Source organism: Convolutriloba macropyga, chromosome 13 (assembly GCF_964194025.1).
Source record: "Convolutriloba macropyga chromosome 13, txConMacr16.3, whole genome shotgun sequence".
Classification (NCBI taxonomy): domain Eukaryota; kingdom Metazoa; phylum Xenacoelomorpha; order Acoela; family Convolutidae; genus Convolutriloba; species Convolutriloba macropyga.
The window spans coordinates 8,506,759-8,522,816 of record NC_134480.1 but is presented as its reverse complement, the minus strand read 5'-3'; the positions used below and the strand labels follow the sequence as shown (position 1 = coordinate 8,522,816).

At 34.7% G+C, this 16,058-nt stretch overlaps 2 protein-coding genes across 2 annotated transcripts in view; one reads left to right on the top strand and one right to left on the bottom strand.

Annotated features, from left to right (window-relative positions):
- Positions 1-16,058, top strand: part of LOC142352294 (xaa-Pro dipeptidase-like) — a 453,762-nt gene that overhangs the window by 265,804 nt on the left and 171,900 nt on the right. The window lies entirely within an intron of this gene.
- The window catches only part of LOC142352117 (uncharacterized), a 29,226-nt gene continuing 15,870 nt past the window's right edge, over positions 2,703-16,058 (bottom strand). The window contains exons 4-8 of the mRNA XM_075404488.1: positions 14,527-14,580; positions 13,873-13,998; positions 13,541-13,562; positions 8,342-8,586; positions 2,703-3,364 (exon numbers count right to left, since the gene is read on the bottom strand). Of these exons, the coding sequence (XP_075260603.1) occupies positions 2,703-3,364; positions 8,342-8,586; positions 13,541-13,562; positions 13,873-13,998; positions 14,527-14,580 (1,109 nt within the window). The remainder of the gene's footprint in view (positions 3,365-8,341; positions 8,587-13,540; positions 13,563-13,872; positions 13,999-14,526; positions 14,581-16,058) is intronic.

Sequence of the window (16,058 nt, the reverse complement as noted above, 5' to 3'; positions counted from 1 at the left end):
AAGAAATTTTAGATATAGATAAATACATATCATTAAGTATAAAATTTAGTTTTTTTAGGTGGAGAACCATTTCCACTAGTTTTTTTATTGTTTTGAAAAAAAATGCTTTTCTAAAAAAAATCTTTTTAAAAAATGTAACTTTTATAAGGTTTTTAACAAAAAAAATGTAAATTTTGATGTTTTTTGTTTTTCTATATTTTTATTTTTCAGTTTTTGAAGTTTTTTTCATGTTAAATTTTCAATTCGATTTTTTTATTAAAAAATGTTGTTTTAATAAAATAATTTTTTTTCAAAAATGTTGTTTTTTACATAAGGTTTTTACCCAAAAATGTAAATTTTGTTGTTTTTTATTTTTCTATTTTTAAATTTTTCAGTTTTCGAAGTTTTTTTCTTGTAAAATTTTCAATTTAATTATTTTTTTATTAAAAAATGTTGTTTTACTCAATTAATTTTTTTTCAAAAAACACGTTTTTTACATAAGGTTTTTCGCCAAAAATGTAGATTTTGTTGTTTTTTCATTTTTCTATTTTTACATTTTTCAGTTTTCGAAGTTTTTTTCTTGTAAAATTTTCATTTTAGTTGTTTTTTCATTAAAAATGTTGTTTTACTAAAGTAATTTTTTTTTCAAAAGTCACGTTCTTTACATAAGGTTTTTCGCCAAAAATGTAGATTGTGTTGTTTTTTATTTTTTTATTTTTACATTTTTCAGTTTTTGAAGTTCTTTTTCATGTAAAATTTTTATTTTATTTAATTTTTCATTAAAAATTGTTGTTTTAGTAAATCCTTTTTTTTTCAAAAATACCGTTTTTTACATAAGGGGTTTAACCAAAAATGTATATTTTGTTGTTTTTTTTATTTTTCTATTTTTCCATTTTTCAATTTTTGAAGTTTTTTCATTTACAATGAAAAAAACTTCAAATGCGGAAAAATGGAAAAAATAGAAAAATAAAAAAAAACAACAAAATATACTTTTTTGGTTAAACCCCTTATGTAAAAAAACGGTATTTTTGAAAAAAAAAGGATTTAGTAAAACAACAATTTTTAATGAAAAATTAAATAAAATGAAAATTTTACATGAAAAAGAATTTCGAAAACTGAAAAATGTAAAAATAGAAAAATAAAAAACAACACAATCTACATTTTTGGCGAAAAACCTTATGTAAAGAACGTGATTTTTGAAAAAAAAATTATTTTAGTAAAACAACATTTTTAATGAAAAAACAACTAAAATGAAAATTTTACAAGAAAAAAACTTCGAAAACTGAAAAATGTAAAAATAGAAAAATGAAAAAACAACAAAATCTACATTTTTGGCGAAAAACCTTATGTAAAAAATGTGTTTTTTGTAAAAAAATTAATTGAGTAAAACAACATTTTTTAATAAAAAAATAATTAAATTGAAAATTTTACAAGAAAAAAACTTCGAAAACTGAAAAATTTAAAAATAGAAAAATAAAAAACAACAAAGTTTACATTTTTGGGTAAAAACCTTATGTAAAAAACAACATTTTTGAAAAAAAATTATTTTATTAAAACAACATTTTTTAATAAAAAAATCGAATTGAAAATTTAACATGAAAAAAACTTCAAAAACTGAAAAATGTAAATATAGAAAAACAAAAAACATCAAAATTTACATTTTTTTTGTTAAAAACCTTATAAAAGTTACATTTTTTAAAAAGATTTTCTTTAGAAAAGCATTTTTTTCAAAACAACAAAAAAACTAGTGGAAATGGTTCTCCACCTAAAAAAACTAAATTTTATACTTAATGATATGTATTTATCTATATCTAAAATTTCTTAACCGAAAATTCTTCTTTAGAAAAACCAGGTGTTCTTTTATCAAAGGTTCCATGATTATGGCATAGTATTCGTGGTAAACAATTGTTGCTAGAGTCTGCTGCGAAATTATCACTGCAATCGCCTTGCATCATCCAGTACCACAATGGATGTATTTCTGCTCAACTGAATTCGTCAAATTTTTCCTCACTACGTGCCAAGTAAAGACTCAGTATCCATTTCAATCAACTCATATTTGTTGGTATCGAAGAAAGAGGATAAGAAAATGTTTTTAAGTTGCAACATTGAAATTTTGATGTACAGGAGAATAAAGAACCCAACAATTATTGGTTCTTTATGTTCAATACGTGTCTTGCTCATTTCTACCTCAAAAATCTGGTTTTTCAACTCATTCAGGGACTTGAAAAACCTGTTGTTAATAAACCTATCCACATTAAAAGCTTCCAGATATTTTGTGGTCGTATGTCCGTAAGTCGATTACGGTCCATTATCTGATAATCATATCATTTGCATCCCAACTATTTCCAATCAACTTCACAAACTCTGCAACGACTATTAACCCGCATTTTTGAGAAAAAACAGATATTACAAAACAAGCTTTTTTCGATAAATATTTAAATTCAAAATTGAACTATTGATAAAATTGTTTTCGAGAATGCATTTTTAAAACTCAATTAAATAGTAGTATCAAAGTATTAATTCAAAAGCATACATGAGCTTCAGCTTTCCTGAGTGTAAAACAAAATAAAACAGAACAATTCAAATTAATCAGTCAATCAGTCGCCACTAAAAATACTAGTATCAGATATGAAATTATACAGGAAATACAAACAAAAATAATATGCAAAAGGAATAACTTCTCAGATTGCTAGTTTAGTTACCATATAACTCAGTATGTCGTCTCAATTTGCCCGATGGAGGACACATTCTTTCTTCCTTGTCATTAACTTCTGGCTTTCTACTTCCCTCTCATTCAGGGTTATTGACAGCAGGAGCCCTTCTCTTGACTGTCTCTTGTGTACAATACGCCGGTTGCTCACATTTGAGGGATTTTTTTTTTCAGATATTGCTTCAATTGCATCATGAGAAAAAATATGATCTTGGTTATCTGCACCTTCATCGACTACTTTACTGAGGATGGTTTTGGCAGACTTGAGTGAAGTATTTTCAACAGTCGATGCTCCCTGTACTTCTTTCATTGTATCTTGTCCAGTTTCTGTAGAAAAATACGATAAGGAGGCTACCTTGTCACAATTTTTGCTGCCAAAATTGAGGTCAATTGGGTTCTCTTCCTCTATACTTGAAATGATACTCTCTGTCAATGACCCATTTTCCCATTCGTCACAATCCCGATGAGGTTTCTGCTCCTGCAAGTTGTGATACTCGTCAGAGACACACCAGAGAAATTTAAGTTCTCTCTCCTCCTCAAAAAATCCCAGTTGATTTTCATACATTGGTCTATAGGACAACTCATAATGACAGAATTGCTCACGGACTGATCTGCTCAGTTCCATGTTATCTGACACTTGCAAATTTGTGTTTCCGATGTGGTTCTTGTAGAAGTCTACAGTTGTCTGTTTGTATGGAACAGAGACTTCAGGCAAATTCTCGATAGCAATAATGAAGACCAGAAGCTGCCTCGGAATTGAAAATGGAGGATCAGCTACCCAGCCGTAGCAAGATTTTCTCTCCTTTATAATTGCAACATCATCATTGAAATCCGGGAAGAAGATGTGGGCTTTGAGATTTTCGTTCAATTTCACAGATTTGATGTTCATTATTTCAGCCTTGTTTTGGTTGAAGACGGTTGAAATACTAAAAAAACTGAAGCTAAGGGTAAATTACCCCTATTGCTGAATCTTTCTCTCTGAAGAATGAATATGCTATTTTCGAATGAGTACGATGATAAAAATAACCATTTGTTTGTTTTTTTTTTGCTTGTTTTCTTATTTCATAACAGAAATGACTTACGTGGAATGGGAAATAGGAAGAGGTCCTGGAGATGACGAATATTCACTGAAGGGTTTATAAATGATAATTTGCTTTGCAACAGATGGAGAAAGAAATTGTCTTAAGATAAGAAAAAAAGATAGCTATTGTTGAGCTGTTGAACAAAAGGAAAAAAGAAGCACAATGAATTGGACTTTTGTTTGCACAGTATGATAAAAACTGCAATCATTATGACGCAATAGTGACGTAATTATTACGATACTATGAGTAAGACTTATATCACGTGAGCTGTGCATGCTTTGATAAAGTATGAAAAATCATATCGCAACTAGTGTGGATTATATTTTGTTCACATGAGTTCAATGAGCCCATACAATGCCTGGATATCCGCAATTGTGGCAATCATACGAAGTAGTTGAACTACACTTTTTCTCAAAGAGGTCAGTGACCCACCTACATGGATTAGATCACCTAATTGTTCGTAATTTTTAAAATAGTAGGACGTAATTGTTGAACTACTATGATTAAACTGATGCATTTTATGACTAATTTTAGACGACAGTAAATAATTCGTGACAAGTTTGTGCTCATAAAACCTATATCAATCAGTGGAGAAGATTCATCTTCACAAAAGACGATGTCTAAAGTTGATGTTTGTGAGGTCACTAAATAATTGGATTGTCGGAAAGAAATTTGATAAATACAGATAATGGCAAGATTGTCTAATTTATGATTTTTGTTATTTCATTTACTATATGGGTACTTTTTTAGAATTCTAAGAAATTGGGTGGAGTTTGGTTGTTCTTTGACAAGATATCTCCACTTTGTGGTAAAAATGGGTAGTTTTCGGGAAGATTTGATTGTTCGTTTGGCAATTACTGTGCAGTTTTTGCTAGACCTGGGTTCTTTTTGGCAGGAACTACGAATTTTTGTTAACATAAGGATTGTGTATTTTTTTTGCTAAAAATGGTGTATTTCTGGTCTAGAAACGGGTATTTTTGGGCTAGAATTTGTTTTTTTTTGTACGAGTTTTTTTTCAATATTTTGCTATTTTTGGTAATAATTGGATGTTTCGTGTCAAGAATTGAGTGTTTGTTGCCAATAAATGCATATTTTTGAGGATAGGTGTGTCTTTTTCCTTTAAGAATTGGAATGTGCTATTGAGGGATTATCTTGCTATTCCATTTCGTGTGAACAGCTTGAACATCATGTGGTGAGTTACGTATTTGTAAATTGACATTTGTGAAGTGTAATATGATAAAACGTGAATGACCTAATTAATTCGCTGTTAAGGCTCTATCTTGCTAATCCTCTTCGTGTAAACAGCTTAGGCATCAAGCTGTGAGGTACGTCTTGGGAAATTGACATTAGTAAAGTGTAATGTGGGAAGGGGTCAATGTCCTACCTAATTTGAAATCGAGGGATTATCTTGCTGGTCCACTCCGTGTGAACAGCGTGGGTATCAAGCTGTGAGGTACGTCTTGGCAAATTGACATTATCAAAGGGGAGCAGAAAAAATTAAGGGGAAAGAAACAAATGATTGAAATATCGTAAAAAACCTCGAAATATGGAGCCAATGAAACTTAAGTATAAACAAGAACAATAATTAAAATTTTACATTAAAAATTTAAAAAACTGACAAATGAAAAAAAGTGTCATTTTAAACCTAGTTTTTTGTTTCCCAATTTGAAAAGAGTTATCTATTAATATTTTGAGACGTGCATTTCTGGCTTTTTTATCTAATCATGTAATCTGTACTCAACAAATGATCTTCCAGTGCGACTTTTCTCTGATTTAAAAAGAAGTAAAAACAAAAACAATTAATTACAAAGCGATCACAAATACAATTAGAAATCACAAATATAATACATTATCAAAAAAATCAAGAGTCCAAATTCCGTACGCATAAGCTTTCTTCTCTGCACAGTGAAAGGTTTTTTGGTGTCGATACGGATAGTTGCTACAATCCCAGTCAGTATCCAAGTTGTTGAGAAGTTTGGAAACTTTTGGACAACCAAGATCATCTAGATTCTCCACATCTTTACACAAGTATTTTAAGAGGAGATTACACTTCTCCAACCCCTTTGCAAAGTATTCAGTTGTAGGTGAACAATATTGGTGAATGATTGATGACAACTCAGTATATTCCAGTTTTCCACTGTTCCAATTAATCCCATGTAAATTTTTAGTGTTCCACTTTGCTTGAAAAGTAGGTTTGTAGTCTTTGGGTGGGAGGAAACTGTATCCCAATACAATTCCATCCTTGAAAACACCCAACTCCTTAACAATTTGCCCCTCCAAGCACTCAATATCAAACACAACGAGAGACATTCTTTTTTATATGTTAGATTATTAAAAAATAATTAGCAGTCTAGAATTTTGAATTAGATTTACTGTAATTAGAATTATTAATTTTGTTAGTCACTTTTGGTGAATTGAGCAAAATATGGGATCTGGAAGCAACAAATAAGAAAATCTGGATGAATAAGGGTAACTGAATACAGTAAGGGGAAAGAAACAAATGATTGAAATATCTTTAAAAAAGCTCGAAATATGGAGCCAGTGAAACTTAAGTATAAACAAGAAAAATTGGGAACAAAAAACTTCGTAGCCAATGAGATCTTATAAAACATTTTTTTAAACCAATGAAAGGTTTTTTAGAAAATGATTTAATGTTTAAGTCATTTCTATTTTTTATTAAAGTCTTTTGATGTTAATGATGAGTTTTCGATTAGTCAGGTGAGGGAAAATTTAGCTAGGAATACCAGCGAGCTAGATTGTACTATGATTGGTTCTGGCTGAAATCAGTGAAGTAGTCTTAACAACTGATGCTCCCTGTACCTCTGTCATTGTACCTTGGCCAGTTTCTGTAGAAAAACACGTTAGTAAAGTGTAATATGGGAATGGGAAAATGACCGTACTATTTTGTTATTGAGGGATTATCTTGCTAATCCCCTTCGTGCGAACAGCTTGGGTATCATGCTGTTATGTTCATCCCTGGAATTTGACATTAGTAACGTGTAATATACGAATGGGTCAATGACCTTACCGATTTGTTGTTAACGCACTATCTTGCTAATCCCTTTCGTGTGAACAGTTTGGGTGTCATGCTGTGAGGTACATCTTTGGAAATTTACACTAATGAAATGTAATTTGGTAGGGGGTCGATGACCTTATTAATTTGTTGTGAAGTCACTATCTTGCTAATCCCTTTCGTGTGAACAGCTTGGGTGTCATGCTGTGAGGTACACTTTTGGAAATCACGTAAGCCGTACGTAACTGTAAATGAGTCAACCTATCTAATTTAATATTCAAACATTACCTTGCTAATCCCCTTTGTGTGAACAGCTTGGGTATCATGCTGTGAGGTACATCTTTGGAAATTTACATTAATGAAATATAATTTGGTAGGGGGTCGATGACCTTATTAATTTGTTGTGAAGTCACTATCTTGCTAATCTCCTTCGCGTGAACGGCTTGGGTGTCATGCTGTGAGGTACGTCTTTGGAAATTTACGTTATTAAACTGTAATTTTGTAGGGGGTCGATGACCTTATTAATTTGTTGTGAAGTCACTATCTTGCTAATCCCTTTCGTGTGAACAGCTTGGGTGTCATGCTGTGAGGTACACTTTTGGAAATCACGTAAGCCGTACGTAACTGTAAATGAGTCATCCTATCTAATTTAATATTCAAACATTACCTTGCTAATCCCCTTTGTGTGAACAGCTTGGGTATCATGCTGTGAGGTAGATCTTTGGAAACTTACTTTATTGAAATGTAATTTGGTAGGGGGTCGACGCCCTTATCAATTTGTTTTGAAGTCACTATCTTGCTAATCCCCTTCGTGTGAACGGCTTGGGTGTCATGCTGTGAGGTACGTCTTTGAAATTTTACGTAATTTAATATTAAAACATTACCTAGCTAATCCCCCTTTGTGTGAACAGCTTGGTTATCATACTGTGAGGTACGTTTTTGAAAAGTCGTACGTAACTGTAAATGAGTCATCCTAAATTATTATTAAAGGGTTATCTTGCTAATCCCCTTCGTGTGAACAGCTTGGGTATCATGCTGTGAGGTACAATTTTGAAAATCACGTAAACCGTACGTAAGTGTAAATGAGTCACCCTATCTAATTTAATATTAATACATTACCTAACTGATCCCCTTTGAGAGAACAGCTTGGGTGTCGTGCTGTGAGGTACGTCTTTGGAAATTTACATTATTAAAGTGCAATATGGGAATGGGTAAATGGCCTAATTTAATATTAAGGGATTAACTTGCTAATCCCCCTCGTGTGAACAGCGTGGGTATCAAGCTGTGAGGTACATCTTTGGGATTTGAGGGAAAATGGGCTATACCTAATGTTAATACATAGGTACTTCCTTTTTGGCCCCCCTGATCTGCTCACGATATACTACTGACGCTTATCTTGCAAGATTCTTGCATCTCCGACGGCTATCTTGCAAGATCTTGCAAGGTTCTTGCAAGATCTTGCAAGATAGCCGTCGGTAATAGACTAGGGTATGTTTTTTTTTGTTTGACGGGGCTAAAACTTATATAATTCAATCGCAACAACGACATTTTTTGTACCATCTTGCATTACAGTCCCAGTATTAGGAGTAGGGCTTCTATCGTCGGCAGACTCCACATGTTCAACCTTCGCTAAACTTGCGTCCTTGTCCCCCTCTTCCTCAGAAAGTAGATTCCGTTTCTCGGTCTCTATTTTAGCTCCTCCCATTTGGAACTGAGCAACACCCTGTGGCTCTTCGTCTGTGCTGGGTTGTTCAGCCTCTCCTCCTAATTTGGACGCATTTTCAGTTGCCTCGCCAATGTCACTGCAAAACAGTAACTACCCGGGTTGATAACAGTCGGAGTTGAACTAGGAAAAAAACTGCCCCCAGTTGAGAGGTCGTCTTTATGAAAAGACTTATAAAGTTGACCTGGGGGGTATTTCCCTACCTTAAGTACAGTTGACCACCATAAAAGGATTTTAACAAGCAAAAAACGCCATATATGGATTCAACGGAAACTTGCTAAAAATACAACGATCATAGAAATTTTTGAGTTTGGCTGATAAACAGTCCAAAGGGCTACATGCAGTTCCGAAACAACGTTTCTGTGCAAGAAATTTCAAAATTTGTACCTTGGTATATATGACGCCTTTGTACTTATTACGCATTGGTTACCATTAAACTCAATAAAAAAATTTTTACGGACCATTTTATGGTTAAAAATTTTCAATGAAAATAATTATAATAATTTTCTTGTTGAAATCTGTTCCCTGCTCGATGCAACCGTCTATCTAGCGATTACTTTATTGTTGACTTCAAATTTGGGTCACAAACTTTTTTTGTTTTTCTGTGCTCCAGATAAAATAACTTTTTCCAACATGCCAGCTAATATACCTTTTCCTAAGGCTTATTTTTACGAAAAAAGACCCAAAGGATGCAAGTGGTTGTCTCCAAAAGCATCGTCAAGGACCGTTTTTAAGTCCAGTCAAATTCTTTTTATGTGTTGGAACTTAAGTTTTCCGTAGGTCCAGAAAAATTTAAAAACATAGCCGGCAGATTGCGGGAAAAAAGCCGCCGGTGACGATATTGATGCACATCGGGATTGAAACAAAAAAAGAAGAGAAAATGACCAAGCAAGTTTTTTTTCAGTGTCAAAACGTGTTCTAATATGGCGTGCAATTTCAGCTGGATTCTAAAGCTACACTTAATTCAGCTTCTAAACTGAAAGCTATTGAGCTTAATACCAATGTCAGCTAGAAAACACTCCAATGAACTTTGATAACCTAATTCTCAATGACTTAATGACCAGGTTTTATCGGTTTTTCCCAATTCCTTTGATTTTGATCTTTTGACTTTGACAGTACTCGCTACATAGCGTAATCCAATACGTAAAGAATATAAAATCCAGTCGTTTGAAACTGTGAGTGAAATAAGTCGAAAGTTAAATGTGAAAATAGTGACTAAAATAAAACGAAAAACGTGATCAAAAAGTAAAAGAAATTTAAAAAGGAGAGCGCCTTAATAATAGCCGTTGAGAGCTTGACGGCGGATATTAAAAACTAGACAATAGGAAAGGATTTGGGAACGATTCTACAAAAATCGGATAAAAAACGAAAAAAATTTTTAAAAATGGCGATCGAAGAGCCACACGAACACAATCAATATTGAGAGAGCAACTTTAGGTCAAACATCATTTTTTCACTCCACTTAGAGATGGGGACTGGGATTCTAGGCGTAAACGCGATTAGACGAAAGCAATTTCGGTAGACACAAGGAGCAAACTTTCAACTTACATTTTGTGGAGATTAATCGACCCTCAAATAAAACGCTCAAATTATGCACTTGAAAAGCAACTTAAAAAATAAAAAAAGTCAATAAAGACGTGTTAAACCAATCAATTCCAAGTGTGTTTAAATCTTTTTTTGGGCATGCTAATTTTTGACGCATGCTAATGCCCAACAGATTTTTAAAATTTTACATTTTTATTTTTTCCTGATTTTTTTGCCAATATTGAGTGAGGTAAGTCACGCAATTGACCTAAAAGCAAAAATGACGTCACGTACACAAATTTTAACTGCAAAGCAGTAGAAGTCACTGAAGTCATTAAAAAAGTCAATTCCAAGAAGTCAAGTCGTAAGAATCATTGATTCAGACGACGAATTAAAAAAACATAGCCGGTAGAATACCGGAAACAACTCGAATCGTCGTGCATTATAATCTCTAACCTGAACTTACCGAAATTAAACCTCAAAATAAACAAGAGAAAAAAACGAGTAGCCCACAATAAACCACTTTAAAGTGTTTTAAAAATGCCGACAATTTTTTAGGTGCGGGGGAGAACTAGGTGGGGTGAGTGGGTAGATAGTTTGGGGAGGTGGGTAGTGCTGGGTAGTTGGGGGGGGGGGGGGGTAGGTGGGGGGTAGTTAGGCGACGGGAGACGGGAGGGGGTAGTTTGGGGTTAGGGGTAGGTGGGGGGTATGTTCGGGCGGAGGTAGGGGGCTAGTTAGGTGGATGGGTGGGCAGATAGTTCGGGGAGGTGTGTAGTGATGGGGTAGTTGGGGGGTAGGTGGGGTTAGCTAGGTGAAGGGAAGGGGTAGGGTTAGGTGGGGGTAAGTTTGGGGGGGGCTTGCGGGCACGCTGGGGGGGTAGGTAGGTTTTTTTTGGGGGGGGGAGGGGTAGACAGGCGGTGAGGTGGGGGTTGTGCGGTGTAGTTTAGATAATTAGGGGTGACGACTTATATAGGAACAAAAAGTCTCAAAATGACCTCTTCACCTTCAACATTACCAGCAGTTCCCAATTAGTACACATTACAAGCAAAGCTACTGTTAAAGTCCAATGTTTAAAAGCAGAAGTCAACAATCAAAAATGGAGGTAAATGGTCGAACAGAAAGAAGTCAAAATTCAAGTCATGAACAAAATTGCTTTCTGCTTAAAAAAAAACCTGTAGAATCTCAATACTCCTCTTCGAGTCGTAAAAACCACGATGTCCTCAATAATAGCCGCTATCGCTTCGCGGCTATTTACAAGATAAACATAAATTCTCAAACCAGTTAATTTTCAGATTTATATGAGTTTTATATCTGTTTACTCTGCAGTAGGCTACGATACTTGACAGTTAAATAGTTGTACACTTCTTTTTGTTATGTTCGCAAGCAAAATAAGTTTTTTATTTAAAAGCTTTGGTAACTTGTTTGCCTCTATTATTATCCGTTTCAATCCGTTAATACGCATCACTCATTGAATCGAAACTTGAAACAGACATGTAAAAGTTGAAACATATCCTTAAGAACACCAATGTTTCTCCATAATTTTTGATCAAATATTTGTCAGATCTTATTAAACTACATCAATCAATTTTCTTGACAGCTTGGCTTGAAATCAAAAAGTTATAAAGGCTAAAATTTCATATTATGGCATGGAAAATTGTAGTCATAAGAATTTTATAATTACAAAGATATTTTAATTTTTTTCACGAAATGCTAATCCACAGCACACAAAAAATAAAATTTGTTAAAAAAACAGATAAAAATTTTCAGAATATTCGTTAAAAAAATTTCAGAGAAATGGATAGATCAAAAGTCTCTGTTCTACGCAATAAATTGATATTCGACAAAAATAAGATCTGAGTCTCTGGTGATGTTGAGGCTGAGCATACTAACTCAGCAACCAAATTGAATAGCGCTTCAAGGTCATCTCAAGCAGTTCAATTTAGAATAGCATGACAAGCGAAATTTAAGGCTATATTCTATCGAAGCCATTTGGATTTGTTCACTTAGTTCAACATTTATATTTAGTAACTATTATTAGTACACAATCGTCATACATGAAGTGAAATTGAAACTCAAATTTTAACTACGATATTATTGCCACGCATTCAAGTGTTCACGATCACACAAATTTAGCTCAAACGGGGCAAGAGATATCCAACTTGGTAAGCCAGATTCGATGAATTTTGCGATTTTCATACGAATTCAGAGAGTGCGGGGCACCGTATACGGTATCCCGAACCCCAACCTCAGTGCATTCAGAGAATCGTACGACATAGTAATCTGCCACCAATCAGAGATGCAATTTTGACATGTACGGCAGTATAAATAGAGCTTGAAAAACTACCAAAAATCAGTTGAAATTTGCAATTTTGGTTATATTAAACTGACATACAGTGCATATTGAAGCACACTCTTTGTGTAAAGAGAAAGAGAAAAACTTTGTGTAAAGCATAAATAAAGTTTCTCCTACTGACTTTAACGAAGCCTACTCTAGTTCAACATTGGTCTTATTGAAACCAATAGAGAGACTTGCTAACTTTGAATTTTGAAAAATATTATTATTATCAGATTTGCAACTGGTAAGACATCCTGTTTTACAACTGCTAACTGCAGCAGGTTGAAACTTTACATAATTATAGCCAAGTTATAGGGCTACAGTTTTTTGTAACGGGAATTCCTATATTCTGTTTATAACCTGAGTTATTAACAAAAATCTCAACAAAAATTTGATTGTTTCAATTTGAATTATTTTGTTATTCTGAGAGAAACAAGTTTGTTATACAGCAAAGCTGAGCAATTAGTTATCAAGAGTAATTGTGCAACAAGTAATGCAACGATAATCTACAGTATAGCGGATAATAAAGTTCAGAAAAGTTAACTGCAAAAACACAATATCCGGACAGATTTGAAACCGCTGAAACGAACTGGGCGGTGTAAAGCTTTCCTTGACTTTGATAGGAGAGCAGCCGTTACAGGTGACCTTAGTTCAAACGCGTTTTCTAACATTTTTTAGGCACTGGAAATAAATAATGGCTAAAATTTTTTGAATGGTTATTCACAGTTGCGTCTCGGACCACCTTATATACATTTTAGACAAATCGATTTAATTTGTTCACAAAATATTTCTTGTTTTTGAAGTTCTGTCTTGCTTCGCAGCTTGTTTTCGAAGTTTTGTCTTTTTATTTAAAAGTTAATTTTTGATTTCAAGTGTCTTAATCTTAAAAAGACTAGGCTTACAGATAAATTGTGGGGGGGGGGGGTGAAAGAAAAAAAAGGAGAAGGTAGCAACACCTCTTAACAATATCCTTATTTTGAAGTTATACTAATACAGCATTTTTTGAGAGCCGTCCTTAAAAACTAGTTAAACTCTCACAACCGTGATTAGCGATTATCCGTCATATGGTAAAAGAAAACTGGTTAAGAAAAAAAGAGGGAAGAAGAGTTGAGAAAAGAACAAATTAAATGGGCTAAAATAATTGGAGCAAAGAAACGTAACAGATTCTTATTACCTGAGAACTGTTGCCGTAGCCTCTAAAAATCAGGGGTAATGAACTCAATTCAAACCCGTAGTTTTTTTCTGTTGTACGCTTGTATAAATTTTGTATAATTTCAATGATTTCAGAATTATAAAAAATAATATATGGCTTTTGGGTATGAAAAAATTTTATAATAATATGTTTTTCTATTTGAGCTTTTTTCTGCGAATTTCTTGGAGTTCGCAGACAAAATGAAGCACGAGATCATTAATTCTCATTATTTTTATATTTCCGGGTGAGGGGTGAGGGGGAGGTGTTGTTCAGATTTTTTGCTCTATTACTCCAACTGAAACAGGTCAACTCACTTTTGTTCCCAAGATTATCCTCCACTTTGCTTCCCAAGGACTTTCGGCTCTTAAAACTTTTCAGAGTCTTCTTGCTGCTCTTTTTGCTCTTGCTACTGTCACTTCCGTGTCTCTTGGAACCACCGCCTAAACAACAACATTTATTATGCACTGTTGGAGTTGGAAAAGTGAAAATCATCATTATGAGCAACAACGTCCTAGTCCCTGCGTAGTCGTCAATTGGCTGGCTTCAAGCCTTCTTTGACCTGTTGACTAAGGCGTTATGTGAATTATACTATAACTTTTTCTATAAAGTGCTCTGGAATATTTCTAGGAGTTCAGGAAAATTTTGAGGTTCAAGTTTAAGCCAGAGTGCCGCGGAAGATAACAGTCTGCACATATGTAGTCTGAGGGCAAAAAAGTCTTCGGTACAAATTACAATGCCATGCTACTTCTCTTTCCGTTGTATATATATATATATATATATATATATATATATATATATATATATATATATATATATATATATATACAGACTTTTCCTAAGTCGAAGTCTAGACAGGTTAACAATTTTGTAAACAACAATCTTTCTACCTCCTGTGCCATCCTTTTTGGAGCTAGCGACCCCTCCTCCTCCCCCTCCTCCTTGTCCCCCCTCCCTGTATATCGTCTGACCTGCTGTCTCTGTGTCGTATACTCCACCCCCCTCTCTCCTCATCTTTCGGGTACCTACATTGCAAAATAACACTACATACAATTGCAAAGAGTTTAAAAATATAGATAATCTATATATATTCTTATTCATAATTTTCTTTGAAAAAAATTACTCTCTTAAATTACACTTTTATTACCCCAAGAGCAGTGAAAACCAACGGTGTAAACTTACACCTTTACAATTCGTGAATAGCACAAAAGTAAAAAGTAGCTTTTTGCACTTTTACAATCTTTGGAAAATATTTCTTGATATTTTTCTGAACACTAGGTAATAAAATATATAACTACATGCAATTCAAAAAGAGTATACATTTGAAAAAAAGAAAGAATCAACTCCTATCGTTCCATTCTGAAAACTACCAAAACCAATTTTTGAAAACATAACCGACTAGCGAATTGCTCTCAAACGACTGGCGAGCGGTTGGCTTCGTAGTAGCTAGCCACGGGGGGGGGGTACCGGGGCCTGATGGGGGGCAACACTTGGTTGGGGGGCAACAGCGCGGTTGGGGTGGAGGCAATAGTGGGGATAGGAGGGGTCAACAGGGGGGGGGGGGGTCTCAACATCTAAGAACCGCCCTTCACACCATAAGAATAAGTATACGTCTCCAAAACAGTTTGAGCTGAAACAGAGCTGAAAAGCTCTAAGAGCACTTAATGCCCGCTGGGCGCTACTTGTTTATCCCGTTTTTGAGGACGAAAAATCAAAAGCTTCAGACGAAAAAACGGTCAAGCGAAAAATCGCATAAAAAAGACAGACAGGACTAATATAATTGCTACAAACTTCGTTTGAGAGCAATTAAAAATCCCAAACGTAAAAATAGCCGCAAAACCCAGGTTGAGGTCCAGACCCAAATTAGTTTATGATCAGACCCAGTCGAGCGCACACCCGTGTGTTCCCAGACCGAAATTACAGGGTCTGGACGGAAGTTCGAGCGCACTACAGTCTGGACCATGGTCTTGAGATGGTCTGATCATAACTCCCTCGGTCTGAAAAGTCTGGACAATGGTCTGGAGATGGTATGATCAGAGGTCAATTTGGTCTAAAAAGTCTGATCAGAGGCAACTTCGAGCGCAATTGGGTCTGATCATAATCTCTTCGAGCGCACTTGGGTCTGATCATACGCGACTTCGAGCGCAATTGGGTCTGATAATAACTTCTTCCAGCGCACTTGGGTCCGATCAGAGGCGACTTCGAGCGCAATTGGGTCTGATCATACGCGACTTCGAGCGCAATTGGGTCTGATAATAACTTCTTCCAACGCACTTGGGTCCGATCAGAGGCGACTTCGAGCGCAATTGGGTCTGATCATAACCTCTTCGAGCGCACTTTGAAGGACCACTTTGAACGCAGGATAGTCTGCTCATGAGCACTTCGAACGCATGATAATCTCATCAGAAAGCAATCAGCCTAAAATTTCATTCCGTTTCGATCAGAATGGTCAGCTGGTGAGATGGTCTCGACTGAATCTGATCAGAGGCTACTTGCGTCTGAA